This window comes from Clinocottus analis, unplaced genomic scaffold (genome assembly GCF_023055335.1).
Source record: "Clinocottus analis isolate CAN_PGR_092001 unplaced genomic scaffold, fCliAna1.0.p SCAF_10, whole genome shotgun sequence".
NCBI lineage: Eukaryota > Metazoa > Chordata > Actinopteri > Perciformes > Cottidae > Clinocottus > Clinocottus analis.
Window position 1 is genome coordinate 10,540,394 of NW_027175821.1, and position 24,552 is coordinate 10,564,945.

Consider the following 24,552-nt stretch of genomic DNA (forward strand, 5'->3'; position numbering starts at 1 on the left):
CAACCAATCTACTGCGGTCAAGTGAGCCCACATCGGCCGAGTGAGCCTCAATTGCAATTCTGAATGCACCTCTATTCAAGGTGTTACGGTACGAGGGCGGCAGGCAGCACAAAGAAGCCAGAGAAGCCGAGTTCAAAAGCTCAAATGAAATGATGATATTCATATTCAAACGGCATATTCTTAAACTTGTAAATTAAAAGTACAACGCTGGAAGTGTGTGAAGTCAATTTTCTCCAAAACTGTACAGTAAAATCTCATGGCCATGTATATGCACCTCTATTGGCTAAGTGCTTATTATTATTATTATTATTATTATTATTATTATTGGCCTGCTTTAACAATGCTCATACACATTGGACAATACTGGATTTAAGTAAACCTAAAATGCAACCTCTTTCATGCTTACCTCTGCCATGCACAATATGTGCATGGCAGAGGTAAGCATGAAAGAGGTTGCATTTTAGGTTTACTTTACAGATTTAAGGATCTTTTTTTATATCAGTTTGAATATTGGAAGTTGTGAAATTATGAATATCAATGTCATTGAAGCTGACTTTGAAGTCAAATAATGTGTCTGATAGCTTGTTGATCATTCTGTGCTCTGCTGCTGCATCTACTTTCTCCTGCATTATTCATCCACTGTGTACAAACACATACACCAGCAGTAAAAGCAACCTGCTCCAATACTTTATTTAATATACAACACAAAAATACATGATGAAATATCCCCCTTATTATAGGCATGCCAAGTCACAGTTTGTTTGTTTTTTTACATTAATTGTGCAATGTCAATGCAAACTAAAAGAATGCCATCTTTCTCTAAGATAATGCAAATACATTTGAGTATTAATATTAGCAGTCCCACTTTGTCCACAAACACTAGGCATACAATAGTTTAATAACATGGGCACACACTTGGGAAAGACAAAGGTTGAGGCTGTAATAATAATTGACAGCTTTTTTTCTGTCTTATAAAGTTCCTTTGACTTATTCCTTCATCATATTTTAAATAGTTTACATGGTTCAGAGGCTCAGAAAGGTGGCAAGTCTGGTATTCTGCTTGTGTGTATTGAAAAGTTTTTCGGACTTCAATTGAAATTTTAAAAATAATCAGACAAACAATAAAGGACAACAGATATTAAGTTCTGGTCTGCAGGGTTTTCTTTATTGCAATTATTTGGAAAAAAGAGTCAGTGGAAAACTAAAGGATCCGGCTAAGTGCTTATTATTATTATTATTATTATTATTATTATTATTATTATTATTATTGGCCTGCTTTAACAATGCTCATACACATTGGACAATACTGGATTTATCTTCTGTTCCAGTCTGTTAACCTCATTTTTATCCAATGGTAGTGTTGTTTTTTCCGACATTGGCTGCATCCACATCGACAAAGTTAATGTATATCCTGAAACAGAGATAAAGATAAATAGGTTAATAAAATTGAATATTAATGTTGAGCAAGTTATGCGATGCAAAGGGGGATTTGAGTCGGTTTGTTTCCGTCACCATATCATCTTTAGTATGTGCAGTAAATGTTGCCGGTTGCTGTGTGTGTTTGCTACCTTTCGGGAGAGATGCCCAGGTGTTTGTTGAGCAGGCCACACAGGAGCTTAGAGTATTGCTTGTTGTATTCAATGCCGATCTTGCCAATACTGGTGAGGGAGCAGACTGCACAGGGGTCTCCCTTTCCTCCAAACATCATCATTTGGCCAGGGTTAACATGCACAGCAAATTTCTGTTATATGCAAGACAGAGACACAAAACAAAAAGGTCAGGACTTCTTAAATACTGACGTCATGAATCCAAATTCTTCCCACTGCACAAAAGTCAAGTGGCCTGACTACAATTAAAACCCATATGTTTTCATATTTACTCGATATGCAGTCTATTTCCTTTTATGTTCTATGTGTCGGAAAATATTGGCCTATCAATGATACAAACTGTACAATTTGGTGCAAAAAAATATACATTTTGAACTTTCTAAAAGGATGTTTCTCTGAGTTATACTTTTAATGAAAGTATTCAGCAGCAGCTTGTATGACATGATTGACGATTTGCTTTTAACCCGAGGGCTCATATTGTTACGGAATCAGCTGTTAATCATCTACCTGTGGTATCTCTCCAAATAACAGTTAGGACTATGTTTCGTTACTTGCATTAGAAGCCTTACATGCCTTGTCATGGACAAGCTCTACTTTTAGTTGCAGATCAGGCTTCAGGGGTTGGTCGTATATCCAGAAAAGAAAAGTTAACTATTGAGCTGATCCATATGGAACAGAGTGAATGCAGATGAGCCTTTAGATTCACAGTGAACACACAGATTCTGCAGGGATAAGTTACCTCTGCAGGTTTGCCCAAAGCTTTGGCCAGCTCCTCCGTCGCCTCAGACAGCAGAGCCGCCGGTACCTCGCTCTTGGCCACGTTGGTTGTCACTACGAAGATCGGCATGTTTGCGCTTCTGAAAAAGTCTTTCTCCGCTCTCTGCAGGATACAAACTGTGGACGAGCTGAGATTTATCTTCCTCTCTTGTTGAGCGTGCGACCACGTGACCAACGGACCACAGCGCCTCCATCCGTCCTGGATGACTCTTCTGCTGACACGCGACACAAAACGTCAACCAAGTATTTATGTTATTTCCTAATAATAATAATAATAATAATAATAACAATAATAATAATAACAGTAATATATATATAAATAATTTTATTTTTCGGTGCGAATGTAGGATAATTACGGTACTGGGCATGCGCAGCAGTGCCCTGAAGGAGAGAGAGGGCAGAAGTTGGATGGCGTATCTCTTTTGCAGAAGTTGGATGGCGTGTCTCACTTTATCACCCTGTCAGTGCTTTTGAATGATTGACCAAACTCATCTGCGATCCGTGAAATCACAAATTCTGTCGCTGATTCATGTCTCGGTCATGGTTGAAATAAACTGTGGCAGGAATAGAATACTTATACCCTTTTTAATTCATAATAAATCACTGTTTGTGACTTAAAATCAAACGTTCACAAGTAAGGAGCAGCAATTGAAAGCAGCTATTTGTGGTTCAGATAGCGGGAACAAGTTGGTGCAAAGTAGCTACATGGTGGGATGCAAACTGTATTGTTCAGACCAGGATTAAAAACAGTTTGCATAAATAATGTGCCCGACAGCTCGTTGATCCCATCATATGCTCTGCTGCTAGAACTACGCCATGTCCGGTAATAAAATCCCCTCTTTTCTCCGATTAACAACAAAATTTAAAAAGTTGAAACACATTTACCTGCTGTTGAAACAGCCTGTACAATACAATAGTACTAACTGAAATACAAAACACAAAAAAAGACATTAGGATCAAATCTTACATAAAATGGGCATACTTGGGACCAGTGATGTGTGCTACTTTTTTTTGTTAGTGTTCTGTCAGATAATGAAAAAAAAAAAATCAGGGATACAAATACAGTTGAGTATTAAAATCAACATCTCCTACTACATCAACAAACACAAGTCAAACCATAGTTTTATCTTAGCACACAGTTGGTCAAGAGGCATTCACGCTGAAGCCTGTTATTGCTTATCTGCATTAATAGTTAAATGAAAATTTCACCGGGTGTTGAAGCCAAGAAAACATACTTTGCTGGTAGTTTGTCTTTGTTAGACAGACAATCAAGAACAACAAAGAGTCATTTATGCTCCGCAAAGTTTTCTTTATTGCATTTTAATAAAGAAAAAAGAGTTCAGTGCATAACTAACGGGTCGAGCTAAGTGCTTATGAGATTGCCTCACGGTATATTGGCCTTGGAATTACCAGGTGTCTTTCCATCGTCATTTAATACTATGCTCATACATACGGGACAATACTGGGATTATCCTCTATTCCAGTGGGTAAACCTCCATTTTAGCCAAAGGTAGTGTTGTTCCACCCCACATTGGCTGGATCCATGTCTACAAAGTTAATATAAATCCTGAAACAGACATAAAGAGAAATAGGTTAATGAGATTGAACATTAATGCTGAGCAAGTTTTGTAAGGCACAGGGGTATTTGAGTTGGTGTGTTTCTGTCACCATGTCACCTTTATTGTGTGCAGTAAATGTACTGGTTGCTGTGTGTAAATGCTACCTGTCGGGAGAGATGCCCAGGTGTTTGTTGAGCAGTCCACACAGGAGCTTAGAGTATTGCTTGTTGTATTCACTGCCTATCTTGCCAATACTGGAGAGGGAGCAGACTGCACAGGGGTCTCCCTTTCCTCCAAACATCATCATTTGGTCAGGGTTGATACTCACAGCAATGTACTATTATATGCAAGACAGAGACACAAAACGGAGGTCAGGACAACTGAAATAATACGTCATAAATCCAAATTTTGCCCACTGAAACCACAACCTGAAGATTTATTTGAAGCGTCTCCAAAAATTTTAAAATTATTTTGTTTAATCTACATTATAATTTCCTGACAAATAGAATCAGCCCTGAAAACCACCATTACATATACAACATAGAAGATTTGCTTTTGACCCGAGGGTTTAATGTTTCTGAAGCAGCTGATCAATCATCTACCCATACTAACATCACAAATAACAGTCACGACGAGTCACGACTGTATTTACATAATTGCATAAGAAGCCTTACTTATGCAATGTACAATCTCTACTTTTAGCTGCAGTTAAGTGGAGGTCAGGCTTCAGGGGTTGGCCGTTTATCCATCAGCAAGTTGACCTATCGAGCTAATCAATATAGGACAGAATGAATGCAGATGAGTCTTTAGTTTAGCCACAACCATCTGAGCTCGCAATATACCATAAAAACACTTCAATGACTTTGGTCACTGTAATTACTTAAACTGGTGCAATATAAATTCATTTAAATACAGTTTGTATATTACCGCTATTGTGGAGTATTTACTGTTTCACTTTGTATTTAACTGATTTTTTACGGTTTATTTATATTACTTGTTTTTATTTTACTATTAGTTTTTTCTTGTTGCTGTAATACTGCAATTTCCCAACAGGGGGACAAATAAATGATGACCTTATCTTATCTTATCTCGTCTTAGATTCACAGGGATAACTGCTCCCCTGTCCTCATGTTACCTTGGCAGGTTTGCCCAAAGCTTTGACCAGCTCCTCCGTCGCCTCAGACAGCAGAGCCGCCGGTACCTCGCTCTTGGCCACGTTGGTGTTCACCACGAACATCGGCATGTTTGCTCCTTTTTTTTATTGAAGTCTCTACTTCACAATCTGCGTATGATACGCTGCAACTCCCTGCTGTCTTCAGACGGTGGAAAAGACGTATCTTCCTCACTTGTGGCGAGTGCAATCACATGAAGAACTGGACACAGCGCCTCCACCTGGCCTGGAGGACACTTCTGCTGACACGCAACACAAATCGTCAAACAAGTGAAAGCCAAATATTTTTACAGGTTCCTTTAAAAAAAATATAGAAAATTCCACCACTGTTGACATCACGTTTGACGGAGAAAATAATGTATAACATTGGAAATGTAATTTCCAGAGTGTATGAAAATTACGGTATTGCGCATGCGCAGTGTCCTCAAGCATCATTGAGCAGTACTGAAGGAGGCGAGAAGGAGCAGAGGCGGTGAGAGAGAGGGCAGAAGTTGGATGGCGCTTTCCTTTGTCACCGTGTCTCATTGCTTTTGAATGATCGACCAAGCTCATTTGCGATCCGTGAAATCACACATTCTGTCGCCGATTCACGTCTAGGTTAGTCCTCTGGATTTCATCCAAGAAACGGTACGTATACGAGGCTAAATTAGCTGCTAGCACGACCACTTTCCAGACGGAGAGACTGCTGCTCCTCTTCTCGTTGAGCGCTGCTGTGTGTCGACTGCGTTATACAAGTTTACCAACAAGCCAACTGGGCGACGGTCGTTGTACACTGCCGACAAAGTGGCAGTGCGGTCTTTAATTAAATGATAACAGAGGTGGAATAACGTAACGCTATAATGTGAATTCACTGTCACACTTTACGGTTGATACTATACAGAGTGTCTTTAGTCGTTAGCTAGCAGCTAACTGATTAAGTTGATATGTGTCACGTTAACCGACGTTGGCAGTTAGGGTGCGATATGCGGGGGCTGTAACTGACGTTACGTGTAAGAATCGACGGAGTGAAACTTTTGTGATCCCTGTGCGGAACTCATGACCTGCATGCTCTTGTTATTGACCTATCCTCAGACCACGATGATGGAGGAGTCGGTGGCCACGTTTGAGACTCATCTGACGGCTGTCATGGACAGCCTGATCCGAGCCTCGGTCTGCGAGATCAGCAAACTCTTCCAGGAAATGGTGAACGACTACCTAGTGGAGCTGTCCCTTAACCGGAAGGAGAACGAGGCTCTCAAACATCGGCTGAAGCTCACCGAGAACAAACTGAAGACCGAGCGCAAGTACGGGATGGGCTGGGCGGCCACCCGCCGCAACGCCGGGCTGGAGGCGGCGGAGGGAGAAGCAGCGGGAGGGCGGAAGAAACGAAAAGTTGAGAGGGCCCGTAAGTATTGCTTGAGAACGAGCTTTTTTGTTGTTGTTTTTTTTTTTCAAGCGTGTGTCGTACATATCCTTACATTTAATACAAGCACCTGGCTAAAACATCTGACGTATGGTCGGATTGTGTGACGTGAGAAACAGGGTTCTTGCTGTGCAGTCAGGGCTTATGTGAAGACGCACTTGTTTTGTTGGAAACCATCTGGCAAGAGCTGATCTCTCTCTCCTTCCCTTCCTCCCTTCCTCCTCCGCCTCCTCCGCCTCCTCTTCATGTTCGCTCCCTCTGTCCTTCACCTCCCCCTCTCTCCTCTCTCTCCGCTGCATTCTGTCCCTCCCACTCCTCTGTGCTCTCGCTCGCTCTCTCCCTCCCTCCCTTCCTGAGTTTCTCCTCTCCTTCTCCCTCCCCCCACCTCCTTCACTTCTCTCTGTCTCTCGGCAACTCTTCCTCCTCCCCTTCCCGCTCCTCTCTCCTCCACGCCTTCGCCTCCTTCCTCTCTCCCTGCCCCCACCTCCTCCTGCTCTGTTCTCTCCTTCATCACGTTGCACACACACACACTCCCCTCCTCCGCTCCACTCCTCCCGCTCCTCTCCACCACCACCATAATTACACACTCCCTCTCCACGCCATTTCTCCTCTCTCTGCTCTCTCTCTCTCCTCTTTTCACCCTTTCCTCCTACAATATGTCCTCCCTCTCCTCTTCCTCCTTCTCTCCCCCGTTGACCCTGCCAACTCCACTTTTTTTCCTCTTGTCTCCGCCTCTTGCTCTTCTCCTCTCTTTCATCTGTTTTTTTCTCCTTCCCGCTCTCTTGTCTGTCCTGCTACGCCCCTTCTATCCCCACTCATTCATCATGCTCACTCCTCCTCCCCCTGCTCCTATTCCTCTCTCCCTTCCCCCAAGCTCCTCACTACTCCTGTCCCCCCCTTCCTCCTCCTCCTCCTCCTCTTCCTCCTCCTCATCATCTCCCACTTCTCCACCCTCTTCTCTCCTCCAACTCTCTCTCCTGGCCTTCCAATCATCTCCTCCCACTTCTCTCTCAGCCCCCTCATATTTCATTCTCTCTCTTTCCTGTCTCCCTGTGCCCTCCCTTTCTCCTGCCCTCCTCACATTCTCCTTCCTCTCTCACCTACCTCTCACCATTCACTCATCTTCCTCTCTTCTCCACAGGAGGCAAGTCGAAGAAGGGCCCAGCAGCAGTCTATGGCAAAGGCTGGCCTGGAGGTGTGTGGGAGGAAGGAGGAGGTGGTGGAGGAAGAGGAGGAGGAGGAGGAAAGGCAGGAGCTGTGGGGATGGTGGCAGGAGGAAGAGGAAGAAGAGGAAAGGAGGCCAGGGAGATGTACCTCATCCAGTTCCCCGGGGATGAAGAAGACGAGGGAGGGATGATGGAGGACGAGGAAGGGGAGGGCAGCCTCAGCGGTGAGGGGGAGGAGACTGCCAACATCAAAGAGGAGGTGAGGGAGACAGGCTTTCTCAGAGGAGGAGGAGGAGTAGGAGTAGGAGAAAGTGGCACAGCATCTCTGCACTGCTCAGTGGCTTCTTTTAGAAAGAAAAAGAACGCAGTCAGAAAAAGAAAGATAACACAGAGAGAGTTTTGCCTGTGTTTTTCACTCTTCAAATCACTGCAGAGGTGTGGATGAAGGCTATTGATTTGGTATTTAGCCTCCAAAGGAGCCTGTTGAGGAGGGCTCTCCACATCCATCTCCACAAGTGCGTCAAGCTTTTAGGTAGAAATACTACTGTAGAGGTGAAAAGCTGTTTGCTATTCCACCACGTGACCAAGTGGCAGGGCACTGATCCACTCTTCACTTGTCTCCTGTGGTTGAATATTGAAAGCATGCAGAATGTTATTAGCCTCCCTGTGGAGTCATTACAAGGTGTTTTTGATGGCTGATAAAATGCCCGTAAATAAATATTTCCAAGGCATTTTAAATTTGTTAACAATGCATGTCTTGTATACATGTTCTGAGTTACTCACCTAAGTAACGGTACTCTCTGTGCTTATTGATGCAGTTTGCACAAACAGAGGGTTATCAACCCGCCTCTCTCCAGCTCATCAAGGAGGCTTTGAAGATGGACCCGCCCAACCAGAACCTCCACACTGGCTCCAAAGCCCAAAGCAAAGGTAATGAGTCCAGTACACACTGATCGAGGGAGGGAAACTTGGTGAAATGTTCAGACTGAAAGATGGTGAAAATGATTGCTCACGCCAGCTCTCTCTCCTCCTCCTCCTTTTTTTTTAGACCTGTTCGATCGTCCCTCAAGCCTTCATTCAGGAGAGCGAGATGAGGAGGACTGGGAGTCGGACTCAGCAGAGCCGTCGGAGGGAGGCATGACTGTGGATGAGCTGAGGGGTCTGGAGTCTGCACTGAAGGCTGAGAGAGGCCGTGAACAGGCCGCCATGACGGCCTCTGAGCCTGTCAGCCCTGACTCTGACGTAGAGCAGGGCAGCGAGAGCAGCCTGGCCCCAAAGTACATTGGTCTTGATGGAATGGAGCATGACGAAGAGCTGGAGCCACCCACCCTGCAGAGAGAGGAGCAGATAGGGCAAGGACGGTTGAAGGACACCATCAAGACAGAAGTGGAGCTGAGGTCGGGCTGGTCAAAGAAGTTTAGAGTGAACAGCTCTGCTGCGGTCATGACCGGAGAGGGCGTGGAGGAGGAAGAGTCGGAACACCTGCCCCACCTGTGTGCTTCAGGGAGCGTCGGAGACAGCGGAGGGGAAGAGGAGGGTGGAGCGGACCTGCTCCACTTTTGCCCACAATGTGGAGGAGGCTTCACCACACAGGCTGAGCTGGAGGAGCACCCGTGTCCGCTGGGAGCCTCCCCCTCACAGAACAGTGGAGAGGACATTCTTTTCCCGTGTGCCCACTGTGGCAACACGTTCAGCCACGCCTGGGCTCTAAAGAACCACGAGTGCGCCTGTGCCGCCGAGAGGCCGCACTGCTGCGAGATCTGCGGGAAGCGTTTCACACACTCGCGCTCACTGGAACGGCATAACGTGGTGCACACAGGCGAGAGGCCGCACCGGTGCCCGCAATGTGGACGCACCTTCAGTCGTCTCGGAAATTTGGAACGACACCAGCGGATTCACACGGGAGAACGCCCGTACGGGTGTGAAGCGTGCGGGAAGCGGTTCAGTCGCGTGGAGTACTTAAAGAGACACCAACTCCTACACAACGGAGAGAAGGCGGCACTCCAGTGCTCCAACTGTGGAAGTGGCTTCAGTGATGTGGAGCAACTGAAACATCACCAGTGTTTTTAAGAGCTTCTCCTTAAAATGTCTGATGGAACTGGAAAGAAAAAGCGGGTTTTTGAAATTGAATGTGGGAGAATTCAGGTGATAAATGCCAACGGATGGTGGATGCTAATTTTATTCTCAGTGATCTGGAGTTGCCTTTCATACACGCTCTGACAGGAAGTCAAATTAACTTTAACATGAAGACACAGATACATGTGTGAACAACTTTTGTAAAGTAAATAAAGAAGACAAATGTCCAATGTTGTACCTGGTGTTTCTCTATATTTAATTCTTCAGCCATTTAAATTTGAGGTGGTGTAATTTGTATGTACAAAGCTTGTACTTATTTATTAAGATCGCATTGTAAATCTTTGTCTTTTTTATCAATAAGTTAATCATGTTGCAACTGATGCCCTTGTTTTTTGCCAGACAATATAATTGACGGCTTGGTATTTTGTATGTTTGTGTTTTGGCCATATCATCAAGAAATAAATATTTCAATTTATCAGAAGGCCTTCTTATCCGTTTCAGTGTTTTTCTTGTAAATTCTCCAGGTTAGTAAACCAACTATCATGAGACAACATTAAATTATAAAACAATTTTTATTTTAGATCTGACTTTAGGAGGCGTGCTGCACGTAGTGAGCATAAGAACCCTGGCTGTGGAAGAGGTGTGCAGGTAAGTCAACTTGAGCCTGTCACCCTTTATTACTCACAGCGCTCTTTAAAATGACTTATTGGAGTTTACAGCCTTATTTCAAAGATGCCCTCAAGGGTCTCTAAGGACATCCGTCTCACCTCATAGCCTCGCACGCTTCGGGATCCACCAGCTCAATCTTTTTTACCACCGTTGTAATTCCCTCAAACTGCAGCTTAAGTGGGAGGACAATGAGTATTCTTTAACTTTCTTTTCAGTTTGGATGTCCAAAATATTTTATATTTTTGTTTGTTTTAATGTTCAGTTGTAGTAGGTTATTGTTTTGAAATTGTTTTGGCTACAATGGTGACATTCTTTAGTATACATGGCGTAAGGATATACATTTTGTAATTTTACTCATATTTTTACAAACCCCATGGAGCAAAGCTGAACTACTAATCATGCAAAGTAACCCCAGAATTCCAGCAGCCCTAAAAGCTCCAGGCTTTAAATTATTTAAATAAAAATGGGTTTGTGGACGATGCGCCACTAAAACACAACATCGACTGACATAAAAAGGGACTTCAACTTGGTTCTGCATGAGAACCTTCCAGTCCAGAAAAAGGTTTCTGTGTCAGAATTAAGTTTCAAGACTTTATTTTTTTTGTGCATAAATGTAAGATAGTCCTGAATACATTTGTGTTTATTTTAAATACCACGCCAGCCTGAGCCGTGTAGTTTTTCAGCATAGGAAAACTGTGTACCAGATAGTCGGCTAAATGGTTAACAAAAAGCAAAATGTGCAACAATTTTATTTGGAGCTGTTAGCATTTGTATGAGCAAACTTAGAACATATTCAAATGAAAATCAGTATTAATCATCACATGGCTCTTTGCCCATCTTGTTTCATTAGTAAAATTGTGTGGTTAGTTGTTACAGGATTGGAAAAATATGTATTGAAAAAATAATCATCTAAATCATTAAAAAAAAAGGTCATGCCCTGATTAATCAAACTCTCATTCAGCAAATTAAGAACAGATGTGATGTTCATGGTAAATCATGCAGTGCACACCCATGACAGTGTTTAACCTTTGCTACTGACACTGTCCATGAAACAGAGTGATGGGCATGGCCAGCCTCTGTTCCAAGATGCCCTCCAGAGCCTCTAAAGACATGCGTCTCACATCATAGCCCCTCACCGCGGCTCTCGCTTTGACATCAACTGGCACAATCTCCTCTCCACTGTTGCGGTCATTCCTTCCCACTGCAGCATATGTGGGGAAAGAGGGCTTCACATCCTTAGGAAGGTTGGATTTGTAGGATGGGCAGCAGTAGGCGGACCACATGTACTCAGGAGCAGACACCCTGTGATTGATCCAGCGCGGTTCAGACTCATACGGCATGGCTCCGGTGATCACATGCATCGACCCGTTGCAGAAGGCCTTGAATTTTCTTAAAACCTCCTTCTCCAGACCATTCCACATTCCAGAGTTGGAGCCCGCCCGCTGGGGGACAATGTTTGTCAGTGTGAAGGTGGCCTCGCGGTCTTCTTTGGTCTTCTGGTGCATGCTGGGATTGAGATGGCCCTTGGTGAAGTTGGAGTTCCTGTAGTCCTCAAACACGGCCTGGCTCTCAATCACATTCTGGTCCACGGTGGACTGGAAGCATTGCATCTCTGCGGCGGCGCGGGAAAACCCCAACTGAATGACAGAGAGAGAAGCTGACATCAGTTTTCTTAATCCATGGAAGTATAATAAGTTGGATTTCCATTTTTCTTTCTTCTACTTTGCGAAAGAAAAGATCATGTGTGTGGAAGCATTTTCAAATTTATCGTGTCTTGAATGTGAAAGTTCAAACTTAATTGTGGCAATCACACATTGACGCAACAATACTGTAGCCTTAGACAGTAACTACATTTGTCATATTGTCTCATGTGGCCTTAAAACATAAAGACATATTCCAAACAGATCTTACAGGGGAATGCTGATATTTCTTTTTACTTTTGCAATTATGAGTTATTAAGACACATTTACTCTACAGTAATACCACGATAGCGATTGCTTTACTCTGCCTTTGTCAAGACACAGTTTTTCCTTCTAATTTTTTTAATCACAGTGAAGACTCTGTTTCAGCTATCTTACAGCTATCTTAAACCAATGCAGCACAACACATTCCACCTCCATGAAGGTTGAAATAATAAAGATTTGAGAGTGTAATGTAGTTTTTGATGCCATTTGTTATTTCGTCCACCTTCAAATGGGATGGACAAAATTATAACTAATCTTATTTAATACATACAAAACAAAAATGGGTGTAAGGTTACAGCGTATGTAAACACATCATACTAAACAAAGTAACGCTCAACAAATTACAGTCTTATAAGCAAATGTCTCCTCTTGAACACTGTTTTCCTACTCACTTGAGGTTCAAACATCCAAGTAGAATCGGGCCGCTTGCCATCTGCAGGACTGAGTATGTACGCGGAGTACAGTGGTGAACGATGCTGGCGGCGATACAGGCTGGCAAAGCGGTACTGGTTTTTGTAGCGCTGGCATATTGGCTGGTGCCCTGCTGCAGTGATACCCTGTGGAGGAGTTTTCTTATAGAAGAAATCAAGGCACTGAGAGAAGTCATTGCTTATCTCTCCAAGCACCAGGCCACCAAACCAGGGCAGGAGCAGAAGCAGAGCTCCCGCGGAGCATTGCAGTATCTTCTTTTGTGACATCATACACAACGGAGCAGCAGGTCGGCTGTATCGACGTCTTCTGGAAAGAGATGCTAGTGAACATGCACTCCGTTGACAGACTTCCTCCAGAGTTAAATATAACCTATTTCTCCTTGGTGTCTTTTCAGCGTCTGAGTACGGGCGTTCGAGGGTTCCTCTTATATATACACTGACAGCAGGAGTCCTGGGTGAGATTAGGCCACTCCTATCACACTTCCCCTGCTAACAAGCAGTCAGGCATCTTCTGGGAAACAATTTCAATGCAAATCCCTTTACCATGGGTCAGCTGACGTGAAAACCATCTTCTTTTGAGTTTTTAACCATTTGGGGTTTGTAGCAAGTTCAAACTCCAAAATGTAAACTGAGCATCAATAGACCGTGCATTATATATATATATATATATATATATATATATATATATATATATATATATATATATATATATATATATATATATATATATATATATATATATATATGTATATATATTATGTCAAATGCTAGAAAGTAGAAATACAAATTTAAAAAAGCCTGTGTTAAACACCACATGAACTAACACACTGGTGCAGTTTCTGGTCGGTGGTGTCCATGTCCCCTCCAGGACCAGGTTTTGATAAAGTCATAGCAGACCTCTTCAGGTGGTTCAGCTTTTCCAGCCAATCTGACGGTCGGAAAAAAAAATTAAGCATCACAGGAGACTTCGAAGTGATTTGCATGATGCAAGGCTTGTAATGGAGTGCAGTGAGATGTTTGTGTTGCTCGAGGTGCAAGCGCTGATTTTGATTATTGCATTTCAATTCAATTTACTTTATTTTGTATAGCTCAGAAAGCTAAGAGGGCTTTACAATCGGACAATGTACTGTATGTGATATTTTCTTAAATATTTGCTTATTTTTATTCTTGATCTGAGCAAGTCAGCAAGTCTAACTTTCTGTCTCTGGTTTCTGTCTCATATTGCTTCCTTAATTGTGGCAACCTCAAATATTTTCCCGAAGATATACGTTCCATACAGTACTTCCATTATTTCTCAACTGTAAGGTTAAATGGGAAAATCCTCAGTTTCTGTCCATCTGACATAAAAATTCTGATTTTTACAGTAATAGTTAGATTGTAGAGAGGATGTAAATATGAGGGAAACCAGAGCGTTGTACACTACAAATGAAGGCCAAGAGGTATTTGAGACCATGACTATGTACAAAGTGGTGGGTGGATCTATACCTACACTAAATAAAACAATTAAAAAAATATAGGTCATGTTAGATTTATAGCTTTTTGTCATTTAAGTTTCTAGAATCGAGGACTCTCCTTAACATCCTCCTCTGCCTCTCATCAATAAGATAGTTATACGTGGTTACGTGTGCCTCTTGCAGGTGGAAATCTGAAATCTGCTCCTTTCAATACAATCTACCAGATGGAGATTTTCTGGACATTTAGAAATTCCTAACATAACAGTGCCTGAACATTGAGTCATAAATGTGTTGCCTGAGGAGAAATTACAGGACATAATCAGGGATGAGATGAGTACATACTGTATGAATCCTTAATTGTATCTCTGAGGCTAGACTGTTTATTATCGTTTACTATCGCCATCTGGTGAGCACTCAGAGACATGACACTTGGAAAGCGGCCGACGACCAAGGACAGAGAAGCTCGTAATGGTCGGTGAAACTGGTTGTGAGTAATAGCTCTGCGTTTACAGTCACTGGCCACAACCTGTGGATGACCTGGAATTACCACAGTTTCGGTTTCCACACAGAGTAGAGCTAATCTCCTGGTAACAATGATGCAATATTTGGGGAGGAATCATGCTGTAGCCTCGGATGTTTGACTCTCTGTTATAAACAGACATTAGCTACCTGTTGGTGATGACGATAGCTACACTATAATAAATGAGGCCCTCATCCAGAGACAGGATTGACCCTGTGTGTGTAAAAAACACACCTTAATGAGTCCTGGCACTCAAAGAAAGCCTTATTTTAAATACCAATCTAATGTTTGTACAATCTTTCAAGCGAACTTTACAAAAAGTAACATGGTTAAAAATATAAATAAAAAAACTCCCTGGTCACGCAAAACCAACAAAGACAAAATAAAAAAAACGCACTTGCTTGGCGTGTGCATTCTCTTCTTGGTTTACTGTCAGCGAGTTTCTCTTCTTCTTTGTTTAGTGTTCCTGACTCAGAGATTGTAAGCCGTGTTTGGGAACATAAATTAAATACATGTTGTCCTCCACAGCTTCACTCTGAAGCACAAGTATTGAGCCCTTAATAAAGATGATTTAATAAGCGATTGTAACAAAGACAGCATGTGATGTGTACACAAAGTAGGAAATAGCGATAGGAACTTCAGTACAAAGTGAATGTGTCAGCAATAAGTAAGAGGGAATAGTGTGAGTCTGCATTTAAGGAACAGTGTGTAACATTGAGGGAGATTCATTGATAATTCAATATAATACACATAACTCTGTTTTTATCAATGTATAATCTCCTGAAACTAAAGATGGCAGTGCTTTTCGTTAGCATTCTAAAACCCTGTATTAAATTATGTATTATATGGCTATAAACTCAGACGTTACTGGTGTTTTCATTCTTACTTTTTACATGCAATACAATATTTCAGAAAAAAAGGCAATACTATATCAATATACCTGTGAATATGTAAACAACCTAATTTAATTGGCCACCTTTTTTGTTTAAATAAGTTAAAACCAGTCTGTCTGCAGTTTACTGTTTATCTTAGGACAAAGCCAGTTGGACAGAAGACAGGAATAATGGAATAATGTATGATACTATCTGTGTTTTATTCCAATAGATTTGTTGCTGTAAACATAAATGCTACTGCTCTAACACTAGTAACAAAATGTCATTATATCTTAAATACATTGTAATCCTTTTCTGAATGTATTTTGTTTTTATTATGCTATGTATATTTTTTTTAAGCATTGTTTTAGTCATGTATTAGGACAGAGTATTGGGAGGGTTGAGCTGAGGTTGCAATCTGCCACTCACAATTATGGAGAACAATATATTTGACTTTTGAGCTTAGCGTTAAACTTTATCTATCAACAACTTCTTTAAATTTACAACAGCAAACATTAATTATTGTTAGTACAATACATCATATCATCCTAATATGTTTCAACATTTGGAAATAAAGATGATTTACTAACTTTTGCTGTTGGCTTGAACGTGAGAACTCTTGATGCACTGACTGATGACTCCCTAACATAATGAGGTTGGTATTTATTCCCCTTTATTCATTCATTTGAGCCTAAGTTGGTCTTCATGCTTTTCTCTAGGGCATTAGTAAGAAGCCTTGTCTTTTTAAAGTGTGATTTATGAGAAAGCAGTGACTATAATTCCTCCATAATGAAAAAGCAGGTAACGCCATGAACTTAATTTGAACATGTGTTTCTTCGTCGTCTCTGGGCTCATACAGACTGCAAAGCAGCAGCTCCATCGGCGGCATCGAGCCTGTTGCTGCACGTCCTCTGCCTCTTCCGTGAAAACCTGCACACGTTGCTGTGCTGTCGGCCTCAGACCACTCCCTCTGTGTGAACGGAAGAGCACTCTTTTCTTTCACTGTGTTCCCATCAGGCGTTTTGCATTTTTATTAAGGACTATGTGCTCAGCCGAGAATGGCGGACGCCAACGCGATTGAGGAACTACAGTCGGAGCTCACCTGCCCGGTGTGTTTGGAGCTGTTCTGTGATCCCGTGATCCTCGAGTGCGGACACCACTTCTGCCAGACGTGCATCATCCAGTGCTGGGAAGCCAAGGCGGACGAGTTGTCGAGTTGCCCCAAGTGCAGAAAGTCGAGCGGCCGTAAGCTGCGACCCAACTCGCTTCTGTGCAACGTCGTGGACAGCGTGCGCAGAGCCCGCGCCATGGACACGGCCGCGGGGACGACCGGCTGGGCCTTCGCGGGCGCGCTGGAGGAGCCGGAGGAACGGGAGCCCGGGTCCAGCATGAGCAGCCTGGCCTCGTCCATCGGGCACTGGCCGCGCATGGGCATGGACATGGATATGTGCGAGGAGCATGAGGAGAAGCTGAAGCTGTACTGTGAGGACGACCAGCTCCCCATATGTCTGGTGTGCGGCATGTCGAGGGACCACAAGACCCACAATGTCATCCCCATTACAGAGGCCTTTGAAAACTACAAGGTACTGAGGTTACGTGTAGTCTTCTGAGGCCCCATATGGGAAGACCCCATCTCATGAAGTTTACACATACCAACTTCTGAGATGAGTGGTGATGGCTATTTTGACATTGTTAATACATTATTGGCATTATTATGGCATTATGTATCACTATAACTTGAAGTCTAAAGTTTGAGGAAGTGCCACGCTCTCCTCTCCCAGTCCTCGAGAGGAAATGTATCTTGCATGACAAACATTCCTGAATTTCAAATTGAAGTGTGTTAATTAAGATTGCATTAAATTTGCTCTGGCATTAGCAAATGCTTTGTTTCACAGAGCAGATGCTGTGAAATGTCAGGTATTTTTAAAAGCAGACTCCCTGTTTGCCCCGGGAGCCTTTGGGTACTTTGGGTTTTACAGGAATTCAGCAGAACGCTGTGAACTCCTATACCTCCCCGACATTTTTAACCCTGCTGCTGACCATCATCAGCCTGTTTGAACAGTCGCCTTGAGAGGCCTCTCATATTTCACTGACACAGAATTTCCAATGTAGTTTGAATTTGTGGGTCAAAGCAGTCAGTTGAGGAAAGGGTGTGCATCATATGACTCTCATTAAAGATGTTGTTGTTGTTCAGAGCAGAATCAGATTGACTTTAATTTGATTTAGCTCCTTCTTCACGATGTGTAGCATGTGATTGTCTACTTGTGCTGCAGGATAAGTTGTCTGTCGCTCTGGAGAGGGTTGAACTGCAGACCGGGGAGGCCACGCTCTTCCAAAGGCAGACCAATGAAAAGATCCTCCTCACCAAGGTACAGACATACGCGTGTTATTGTTTGTGATGCATTGTGAAAGACAGAAAATGTACTGTGTGTGTGTGTGTGTGTGTGTGTGTGTGTGTGTGTGTGTGTGTGTGTGTGTGTGTGTGTGTGTGTAACCTGAATTGCTTGTAGCTAAGCAACATTCACCTGCATTCCTTCACCTTTACCTGTATGACAGACGGATGACTCGTCCTGGTTACAACGGGTGTGACACAACAGGTTGTTACTCAGCGCCGTTTGTTTGAACCTGATGGTTCTCATGTTTTGCAAATGTGGAGATTCTTCCTGAAATCCAACCGGCAGTTCATAAACATCCATGCAGGCCAAGTCATGTTTGTCTTTCTCACAATCTCTTGATTCCCAGATGACACACACACACACACACACACACACACACACACACACACACACACACACATACAGAGAGTACAATAACATGCCACACACCCTGGCAGAAGGAGATAACAGCTGTTTGAGTTTAGGCTGGGTCCCTTTTTTCCACCACAGCAACGCTCGACTCAGAGGTCTCTTTGTGCGTTTCTGTGTTTGTGTTCCACAGAAATATATGACCGTAGCATGTTTGAGTGTTTCTGCGTTTTTTCGCTGCAGCAGTTAACCACACTCTGCGTCGGGCTACTTTAATTTACTTTACGTGTTACTCCTGTCTGTCTATTTGTCTGAACAGCTCAGGATGTTTATTTTCCTCTGTCTGACCCAGCTTATGTGCACATTCATAGATTTTCACTTCTTTATTTCCTACGTTGGTGTGACAGGATGTGGGTCAACAAATTTGAGAGGAAGTTTGGCAATGTGTGTGCGTGTGTGTACATGTGTGTGTACGTGCGTGTGTGTGTGTGTGTAAATGCTTATTATCTGGCTGCCTGCCTATTTAAAGTCTTAAGCATAAATTAAGTATTTATATTCTTTTTAGTACCACAGAGGAAAACAAACCCTGTTCCAAGTAAAAGTCAGATATTTATTATATTATATCAAAGAGGAACTCCAGCGACCCATCAGAGTCTGTCTGCAGGTCTTGAGAGTTACTGCAGCATCTGTGAAAAAAGTTGTCACGCTTTCCGTGGCTCCAGAAGGAGCTGGCGTCACCGTTAGTGATCCAGATGCTTTGGACAGAAGACAGGAATAATTTAATAATGATACTTTCTGTGTTTTTTCCAATTGATTTGTTGCTGTAAACATAAATGCTACTGCTCGATCAACACTATTTCATTATATTTTAAATATACATTGTAATCCTTTTTTGAATGTATTTATTTTTTTGTAACAATCCATCATATTTAATAAGCTCATTACTTTTTTTATTTCGATGCTTTGGCATTACAGTACAATATCATCCCACGAAAAGAAGTGTAACGTCTCATGAAAGTGAAATAATAAAGTACTGCAGAGCATGCACTAATTGTAATTTTGTGAAGATTTGGCCTGCAATTAAATAAAACTAATGGATAGTTTATTTGGCATGTTTAAAGTGAGAATACTTTGGCCCGGAGTTGAAACATCCCAACATATTTCCTGTGTTGTTGCTGATGGCAGTCCTCCTTGTGTTTCAGGAGCGAGCAGGAGATCTGGAGGAGATGGTCAATGCAGAGTTTGGCCGTCTGAGGGAGTTCCTCCTGGAGGAGGAGGAGCGCATAAAGGAGAAACTACAGATGCAGAAAGAGGAGAAGCTCAACCAGCTGGAGGAGGCGCTCACCGAGACCACACAGCAAATCAGCCACATGGAAAGTATGGCCGACCAGCTTCGCCTCAAACTCGGAGAAGAAGAAAACCCAGAGCAACTCAAGGTATAAGAGAAGATGATACTTAGACTCGGAGAGTAAAAAGAGCCATATCAGTTACATTAAGAGAATGGAGCCAGCTCATTGCAAAGAATATTGTTACACTCTAGAAGTACAGCGCTGGAGATGTTTTCTGCTTGTTACAGCAGAGACTGAAGCATTTAAACATTGACTGGTTTTGATCTGTTTCAGGGAATCAAAGATTTCATCGGCGGGTGAGTATCATCAACATCCTCCATCAGCAGCGAGTTACTCGTTCATTTCTAGGTCTTCTCCCCCTACATCTCTACGTGACCTAAATCGAAAGTCTGAAGTCAAAAGGAAACAATCTATTTTTTTGTAATTAAGTTTTGCTGAAACAGGATGTGGGGGCATGATTGTTAAGATAGCGCTTCATCTTTGCCACAAATTGTCATGCCTACTGGAGGCAGGAAGTCTGAGAGAATTAAAGGATTCATCAGTGTCTTGCTCACATTTCTTCTTAAAGAAGATACGACTTAAAGGCCACAACATGTCTTAAATCTTCCCCTTTGCTAAATATAAAAAAGAAGAACGCTTTAATGTTTGAGTTTTTCTTAACAAGATGTTCTTGGCATCACAACGTCACACCGCCCGCGTGAGCAGCGTAGAATTGGCGCGCAGAGGCCTTTTGTTTTAATTTATCTGATCTTTGTCTGTCAGAACTGAGAGCTTGTTTGAGCGCCCCCCAGAGGTGGGTGAGGATCTGCAGTCAGGAGAGTTTCTGGGACCTCTGCAGTACAGAACCTGGAGGAAAATGAGCTCAATTTTTCAGCCAGGTAAACACACACACACACACACACACGCACCATGTGAACAGACTCAGAAGAGTAAATAATGGAGCGGAGGCTGACTTCTATCAGTCAATGCTCCAAAAAAACTGGATCCGACTTCAACAGGTTTCTGTCAAACATTGGTCTTTAAGATCAAGAATAGATCTCACTTGGAAGTCACTCCAATTATTTTCACTTTAAAGCTTCCCAGAGCCCCAGAAGACTTTATACAACTATTTCCAAAGGCTGAGTAGTACACCGACTTTGATATATACGGTCAGTGCTCCTTTAAAAAAAATAATAACTACAAAAGACTGTGCTTTTCATTTTCTTGTATCAACCTGCTCTGTGTCGAGGAGTTGAGTCATGACCCAACACAAGTTTTCGAGCATGACTGCATCTGCTTTCTCGAGTCTGTCTGTCACTGGATCAAAAACTTATTTCGGGTAATTTTCCAACGACATATCATACATTGATTGCGTAACACTAGACTGCAGTAAAGGATTTGATGGATCTATGGAATTACATCTTGATCATTTATATTTTATTTGTATCCATGTAGCTGATGCTCTTATCTAGCTCGTCTTACACTAATTGAGCAGGTAGGCATTCAGTATCTTGTTGAAGGTCGCAGCCAAGGAGTCTGTCTCGGGTCATTCTCTGTTAACACATTTGTTGATGTTAAATTGGTCCGTTTCTAATTATTTTCGCCCCCTTTCAGCTGTCAAAGCGGTGACCCTGGACCCAGACACAGCCTACCCGTGCCTGTGGGTGTCCCCGTGTCGCACCAGCGTCCGCGTGGGAAGAATCCAGCCCAACCTGCCCAACAACCCAGAGCGCTTCACTCTCTACAACATCGTCCTGGGCTCTGAAGCCTTTTCCTCTGGGAGACACTACTGGGAGGTGGAAGTGGGCTCCAAGACAGCGTGGGGTCTGGGTGTGGCCACGGCCTCGGTCAACAGGAAGGATGAGATCAGCCTCTGCCCGGATGATGGTTTCTGGACCCTGGTGCTGAGGGATACCTCTGACGGCACCGGCGAGTATGAGGCATGCACCGACTCGGAGGAGAGCTTGATATATCCCTCCAAACCCCCCAGCAGGGTGGGGGTCTATCTGGACTATAGTCGAGGTGACGTGGGGTTTTACGATGCAGGAAACATGAGCCACCTCTTCACCTTCTATAATGCAACATTCAAAGAGCCAGTCTTCCCGTACTTTAATCCCTGGCCGATTATCAACGGACACAACCGGGAGCCGCTCACCGTCGTGACGCCACACTGGGGATAGAGGTCCTCTTCATCGGGGGACGGATTCAGAACAGTGTACTTTCAAACGTTTTCGTGACACCTCGGCAGACTGAACTTCCAACTCTTGTCAAAGACACTTGACTTCAGCAGAGCTCAGGCTGTATGAGCTGTGCTGCTGCGCGAGTGAGCCAATCTCAAGTCCCATACATCGAAGAACACTTGGCTCGGTGATTGGCTTTGAATCAAATCATGTCAAAAGTTTTTTTCTTTTTTTCTTCTAGATCTTGATACAAAAAGGATTGAATGCACGTATTGTTTAACAATTGTTGACAGTAATAAAAACAAAGAATAGCCTTATGCTTTAATACTTTGTACCGGTTGTGAATTCATTAGAAACCGGTAAAGGCATATTGCTTCCTAATGTAGCTAAAGACTTCCACTTTCTGAGCTTTCTCTAGTAGTGCTATGATTTATCATGTGACTGCTGGCTAGGAAACATGGACATAAACATTGCAGGATAATCTGCAATCTGTGTTGCAATTGTTGTTATGATGAAGAGGATACATTCAACAATTGTTAGAGCTTACGGGTAAACACAATCCCTTATGATGACCAACACTGAATGTACATAATGTTTCTCCACAGAGCAACTTTAACTAGTCTATGCAAAACATAATTAATAATTAATTTAAAAGTCATTTGTGTTTAAAAATGATGTCTAACTTTTAAAAGTTGTATTGCTGTACCTATAAAGTACCTTGTTTTTGAACGTTTTGACTCGAGAAAACACTGTGTAGACATTTGGTATTCGATTTTAATAATATGATAACATTTATTCCACCAGAGGGCGCCTAAAACAAACTGTGTGCAGCATCAATCTGCTCCACAGCATCTTTATAATGCAACTTTTAATGAACCATATGCAAGTCAACCTCCTTAACTGCAGACAGGGGAGAGTATCGAATATCCAAAAAATACAAATGTGTATTAAGTGCTTTACAATTCTGATTACCTGTTACCTGTGTTTGAGTGCTGTATTTACCGATCACTGATACCCACAATGTGTTTTTTCTTCAATGTCCAGTTAAGCAAGGTAACGGTATCCCTCGTGCCAATTGAGGAGTAATCTGTGACTACTATTACAAACAAATAAATAATGACAATTGGTCTGACCCAAATAAAACGTATCTACTATCCATGTCGGCTTAATGTTTGTGCGTCATCTACCTGTACATTAAAGACTTCACCTGCTAGGGTAATGTGCAGTTCTTTCTAACTGTCTTCATCTGTAATTAGATCTTGCAGGCTGATAAACAAGTAACACAAGGAGTCACTTCTACATTACTTCAGCCACTCCCTCTGTCATTCATCCCCGTCTTTGATCGGTTTCAGTGAGGGTCAGAGTGAAAGAGAAGTTAAAGAGATTAAAGTTCCTCTTTTACACGTTCTTGAATATTCAGTGTTTTAGTCCATCCCTCATCTCTCTTTTCATCTTGTTCATCGATCCTTTATCTTTCCTTTCTCACATGACTGATCTGTTCCCAAAATACAAGCCCTATTTTTAACCTCCAGCATCAAGTAGCGTTCTCTGTTATGGATCTGTTTCCTGCCCCCCGCTGATGAATTTGCTTCCTCCATCCATCAATAATCAATGAGGAGAGGGCCGGCGAGAGGGGCTGAAGGAAGACGGAGAGCCTTAATGACGGGGTGGGCGTGATTAATGCAAAGCTCATGAGAAACTGCAGAGAGTTCAAGCTGTACATTATCCCTCGTTCTGGAGAATGTACACTCATGGTCTGTTTCAGTCTGAACTGTTTAACGCAGTTCAACAGGAGATGCAGAGATGGAGGGAGACTTCAGGGGAGTCAGTTTAGGGCAAACGGAACCAAGTGAGACGTGCCAACATCCCCGATTTTTGAAAGGAGGGAAGACAGGAATGTGTTTTATTGAAACAAAAATGTTGCTTTGGATTCAGTTGCTTTACACAAAAGCTACGAAGCTAGAGTGCTGTATTAGAGGGTCGAAAACCAAAATGATATGCTTACATGCTTGTCTGAACATTCATGTCTAAAAATAGAGGTCAGTGATGACATGTTCACCTGTGTGTGCATGTGCTCAGCCATGCTTGCTGGATGAGATTATACATGCAGGACTACATTGATGTGTTGTAGGCTAACAAAAAAACATTATCACCAAGCTTGTATCTCTTCCTCTCTCTCTTCCTCTCTCCCTTCCTCTCTCGATCTCTGTCACTTAATGAATAGCTGACCTTGGCACCTCCAAAAGAATCCAATTTGTGTTACAACAAAGGCTCCAAATATGACAGGGGATTGAGGGCGGATAGATTGGGAGAGACGGGGAAGAGGAGAAAGCATGTACATCAATGAGGATTACTGTTGGAGCAGAAGAGACGAGGGTGGGAAGAGAAAAGAAATGCAGAGCAATGAGTAAAAGAAATTCATGACAGAAAAACAAAATAAAAAATGATTCAATGCTGGATTTTATGAAGGATGTATAAATATTTATTAAACACACTGGTGACAGGACGGGTAGCTGTGACAAAACACCCAGGCAACAAGAGGAGCGTTTACCTGAGATGAATGGGAGGAAGACAAGGAGAGAGAGGTTGATGTGTTACAGGTAGATAACGTGAGGGAGGTAAAGTTCAGGAG

At 42.7% G+C, this 24,552-nt stretch overlaps 4 protein-coding genes and 1 pseudogene across 4 annotated transcripts; 2 read left to right on the forward strand and 3 right to left on the reverse strand.

The window, feature by feature from the left end:
• Nucleotides 1–714: 714 nt before the first annotated feature.
• Nucleotides 715–2,522, reverse strand: LOC137790632 (macrophage migration inhibitory factor-like). Its single transcript, XM_068585042.1, has 3 exons — nt 2,347–2,522; nt 1,569–1,741; nt 715–1,411 (listed from the first exon to the last, which is right to left on the reverse strand). The coding sequence occupies exons 1-3, from the start codon at nt 2,452–2,454 to the stop codon at nt 1,345–1,347; spliced, it is 348 nt and encodes a 115-aa protein (XP_068441143.1). The 5' UTR covers nt 2,455–2,522; the 3' UTR covers nt 715–1,344.
• A 1,150-nt stretch (nt 2,523–3,672) lies between these two features.
• On the reverse strand, nt 3,673–5,304 carry mif (macrophage migration inhibitory factor). Its single transcript, XM_068587797.1, has 3 exons — nt 5,079–5,304; nt 4,108–4,280; nt 3,673–3,951 (listed from the first exon to the last, which is right to left on the reverse strand). Exons 1-3 carry the CDS (start codon nt 5,184–5,186, stop codon nt 3,885–3,887), a joined length of 348 nt encoding a protein of 115 aa, XP_068443898.1. The 5' UTR covers nt 5,187–5,304; the 3' UTR covers nt 3,673–3,884.
• Nucleotides 5,305–5,564: 260 nt separating this feature from the next.
• Nucleotides 5,565–10,239, forward strand: LOC137792221 (uncharacterized; annotated as a pseudogene).
• An 809-nt stretch (nt 10,240–11,048) lies between these two features.
• Nucleotides 11,049–13,355, reverse strand: LOC137795568 (endonuclease domain-containing 1 protein-like). The gene is made up of 2 exons (XM_068593119.1): nt 12,784–13,355; nt 11,049–12,064 (listed from the first exon to the last, which is right to left on the reverse strand). The coding sequence occupies exons 1-2, from the start codon at nt 13,090–13,092 to the stop codon at nt 11,459–11,461; spliced, it is 915 nt and encodes a 304-aa protein (XP_068449220.1). The 5' UTR covers nt 13,093–13,355; the 3' UTR covers nt 11,049–11,458.
• Nucleotides 13,356–16,556: 3,201 nt separating this feature from the next.
• On the forward strand, nt 16,557–23,058 carry LOC137791687 (zinc-binding protein A33-like). Its single transcript, XM_068586807.1, has 6 exons — nt 16,557–17,251; nt 17,942–18,037; nt 19,615–19,848; nt 20,035–20,057; nt 20,524–20,639; nt 21,355–23,058. The coding sequence occupies exons 1-6, from the start codon at nt 16,727–16,729 to the stop codon at nt 21,918–21,920; spliced, it is 1,560 nt and encodes a 519-aa protein (XP_068442908.1). The 5' UTR covers nt 16,557–16,726; the 3' UTR covers nt 21,921–23,058.
• Nucleotides 23,059–24,552: the final 1,494 nt, after the last annotated feature.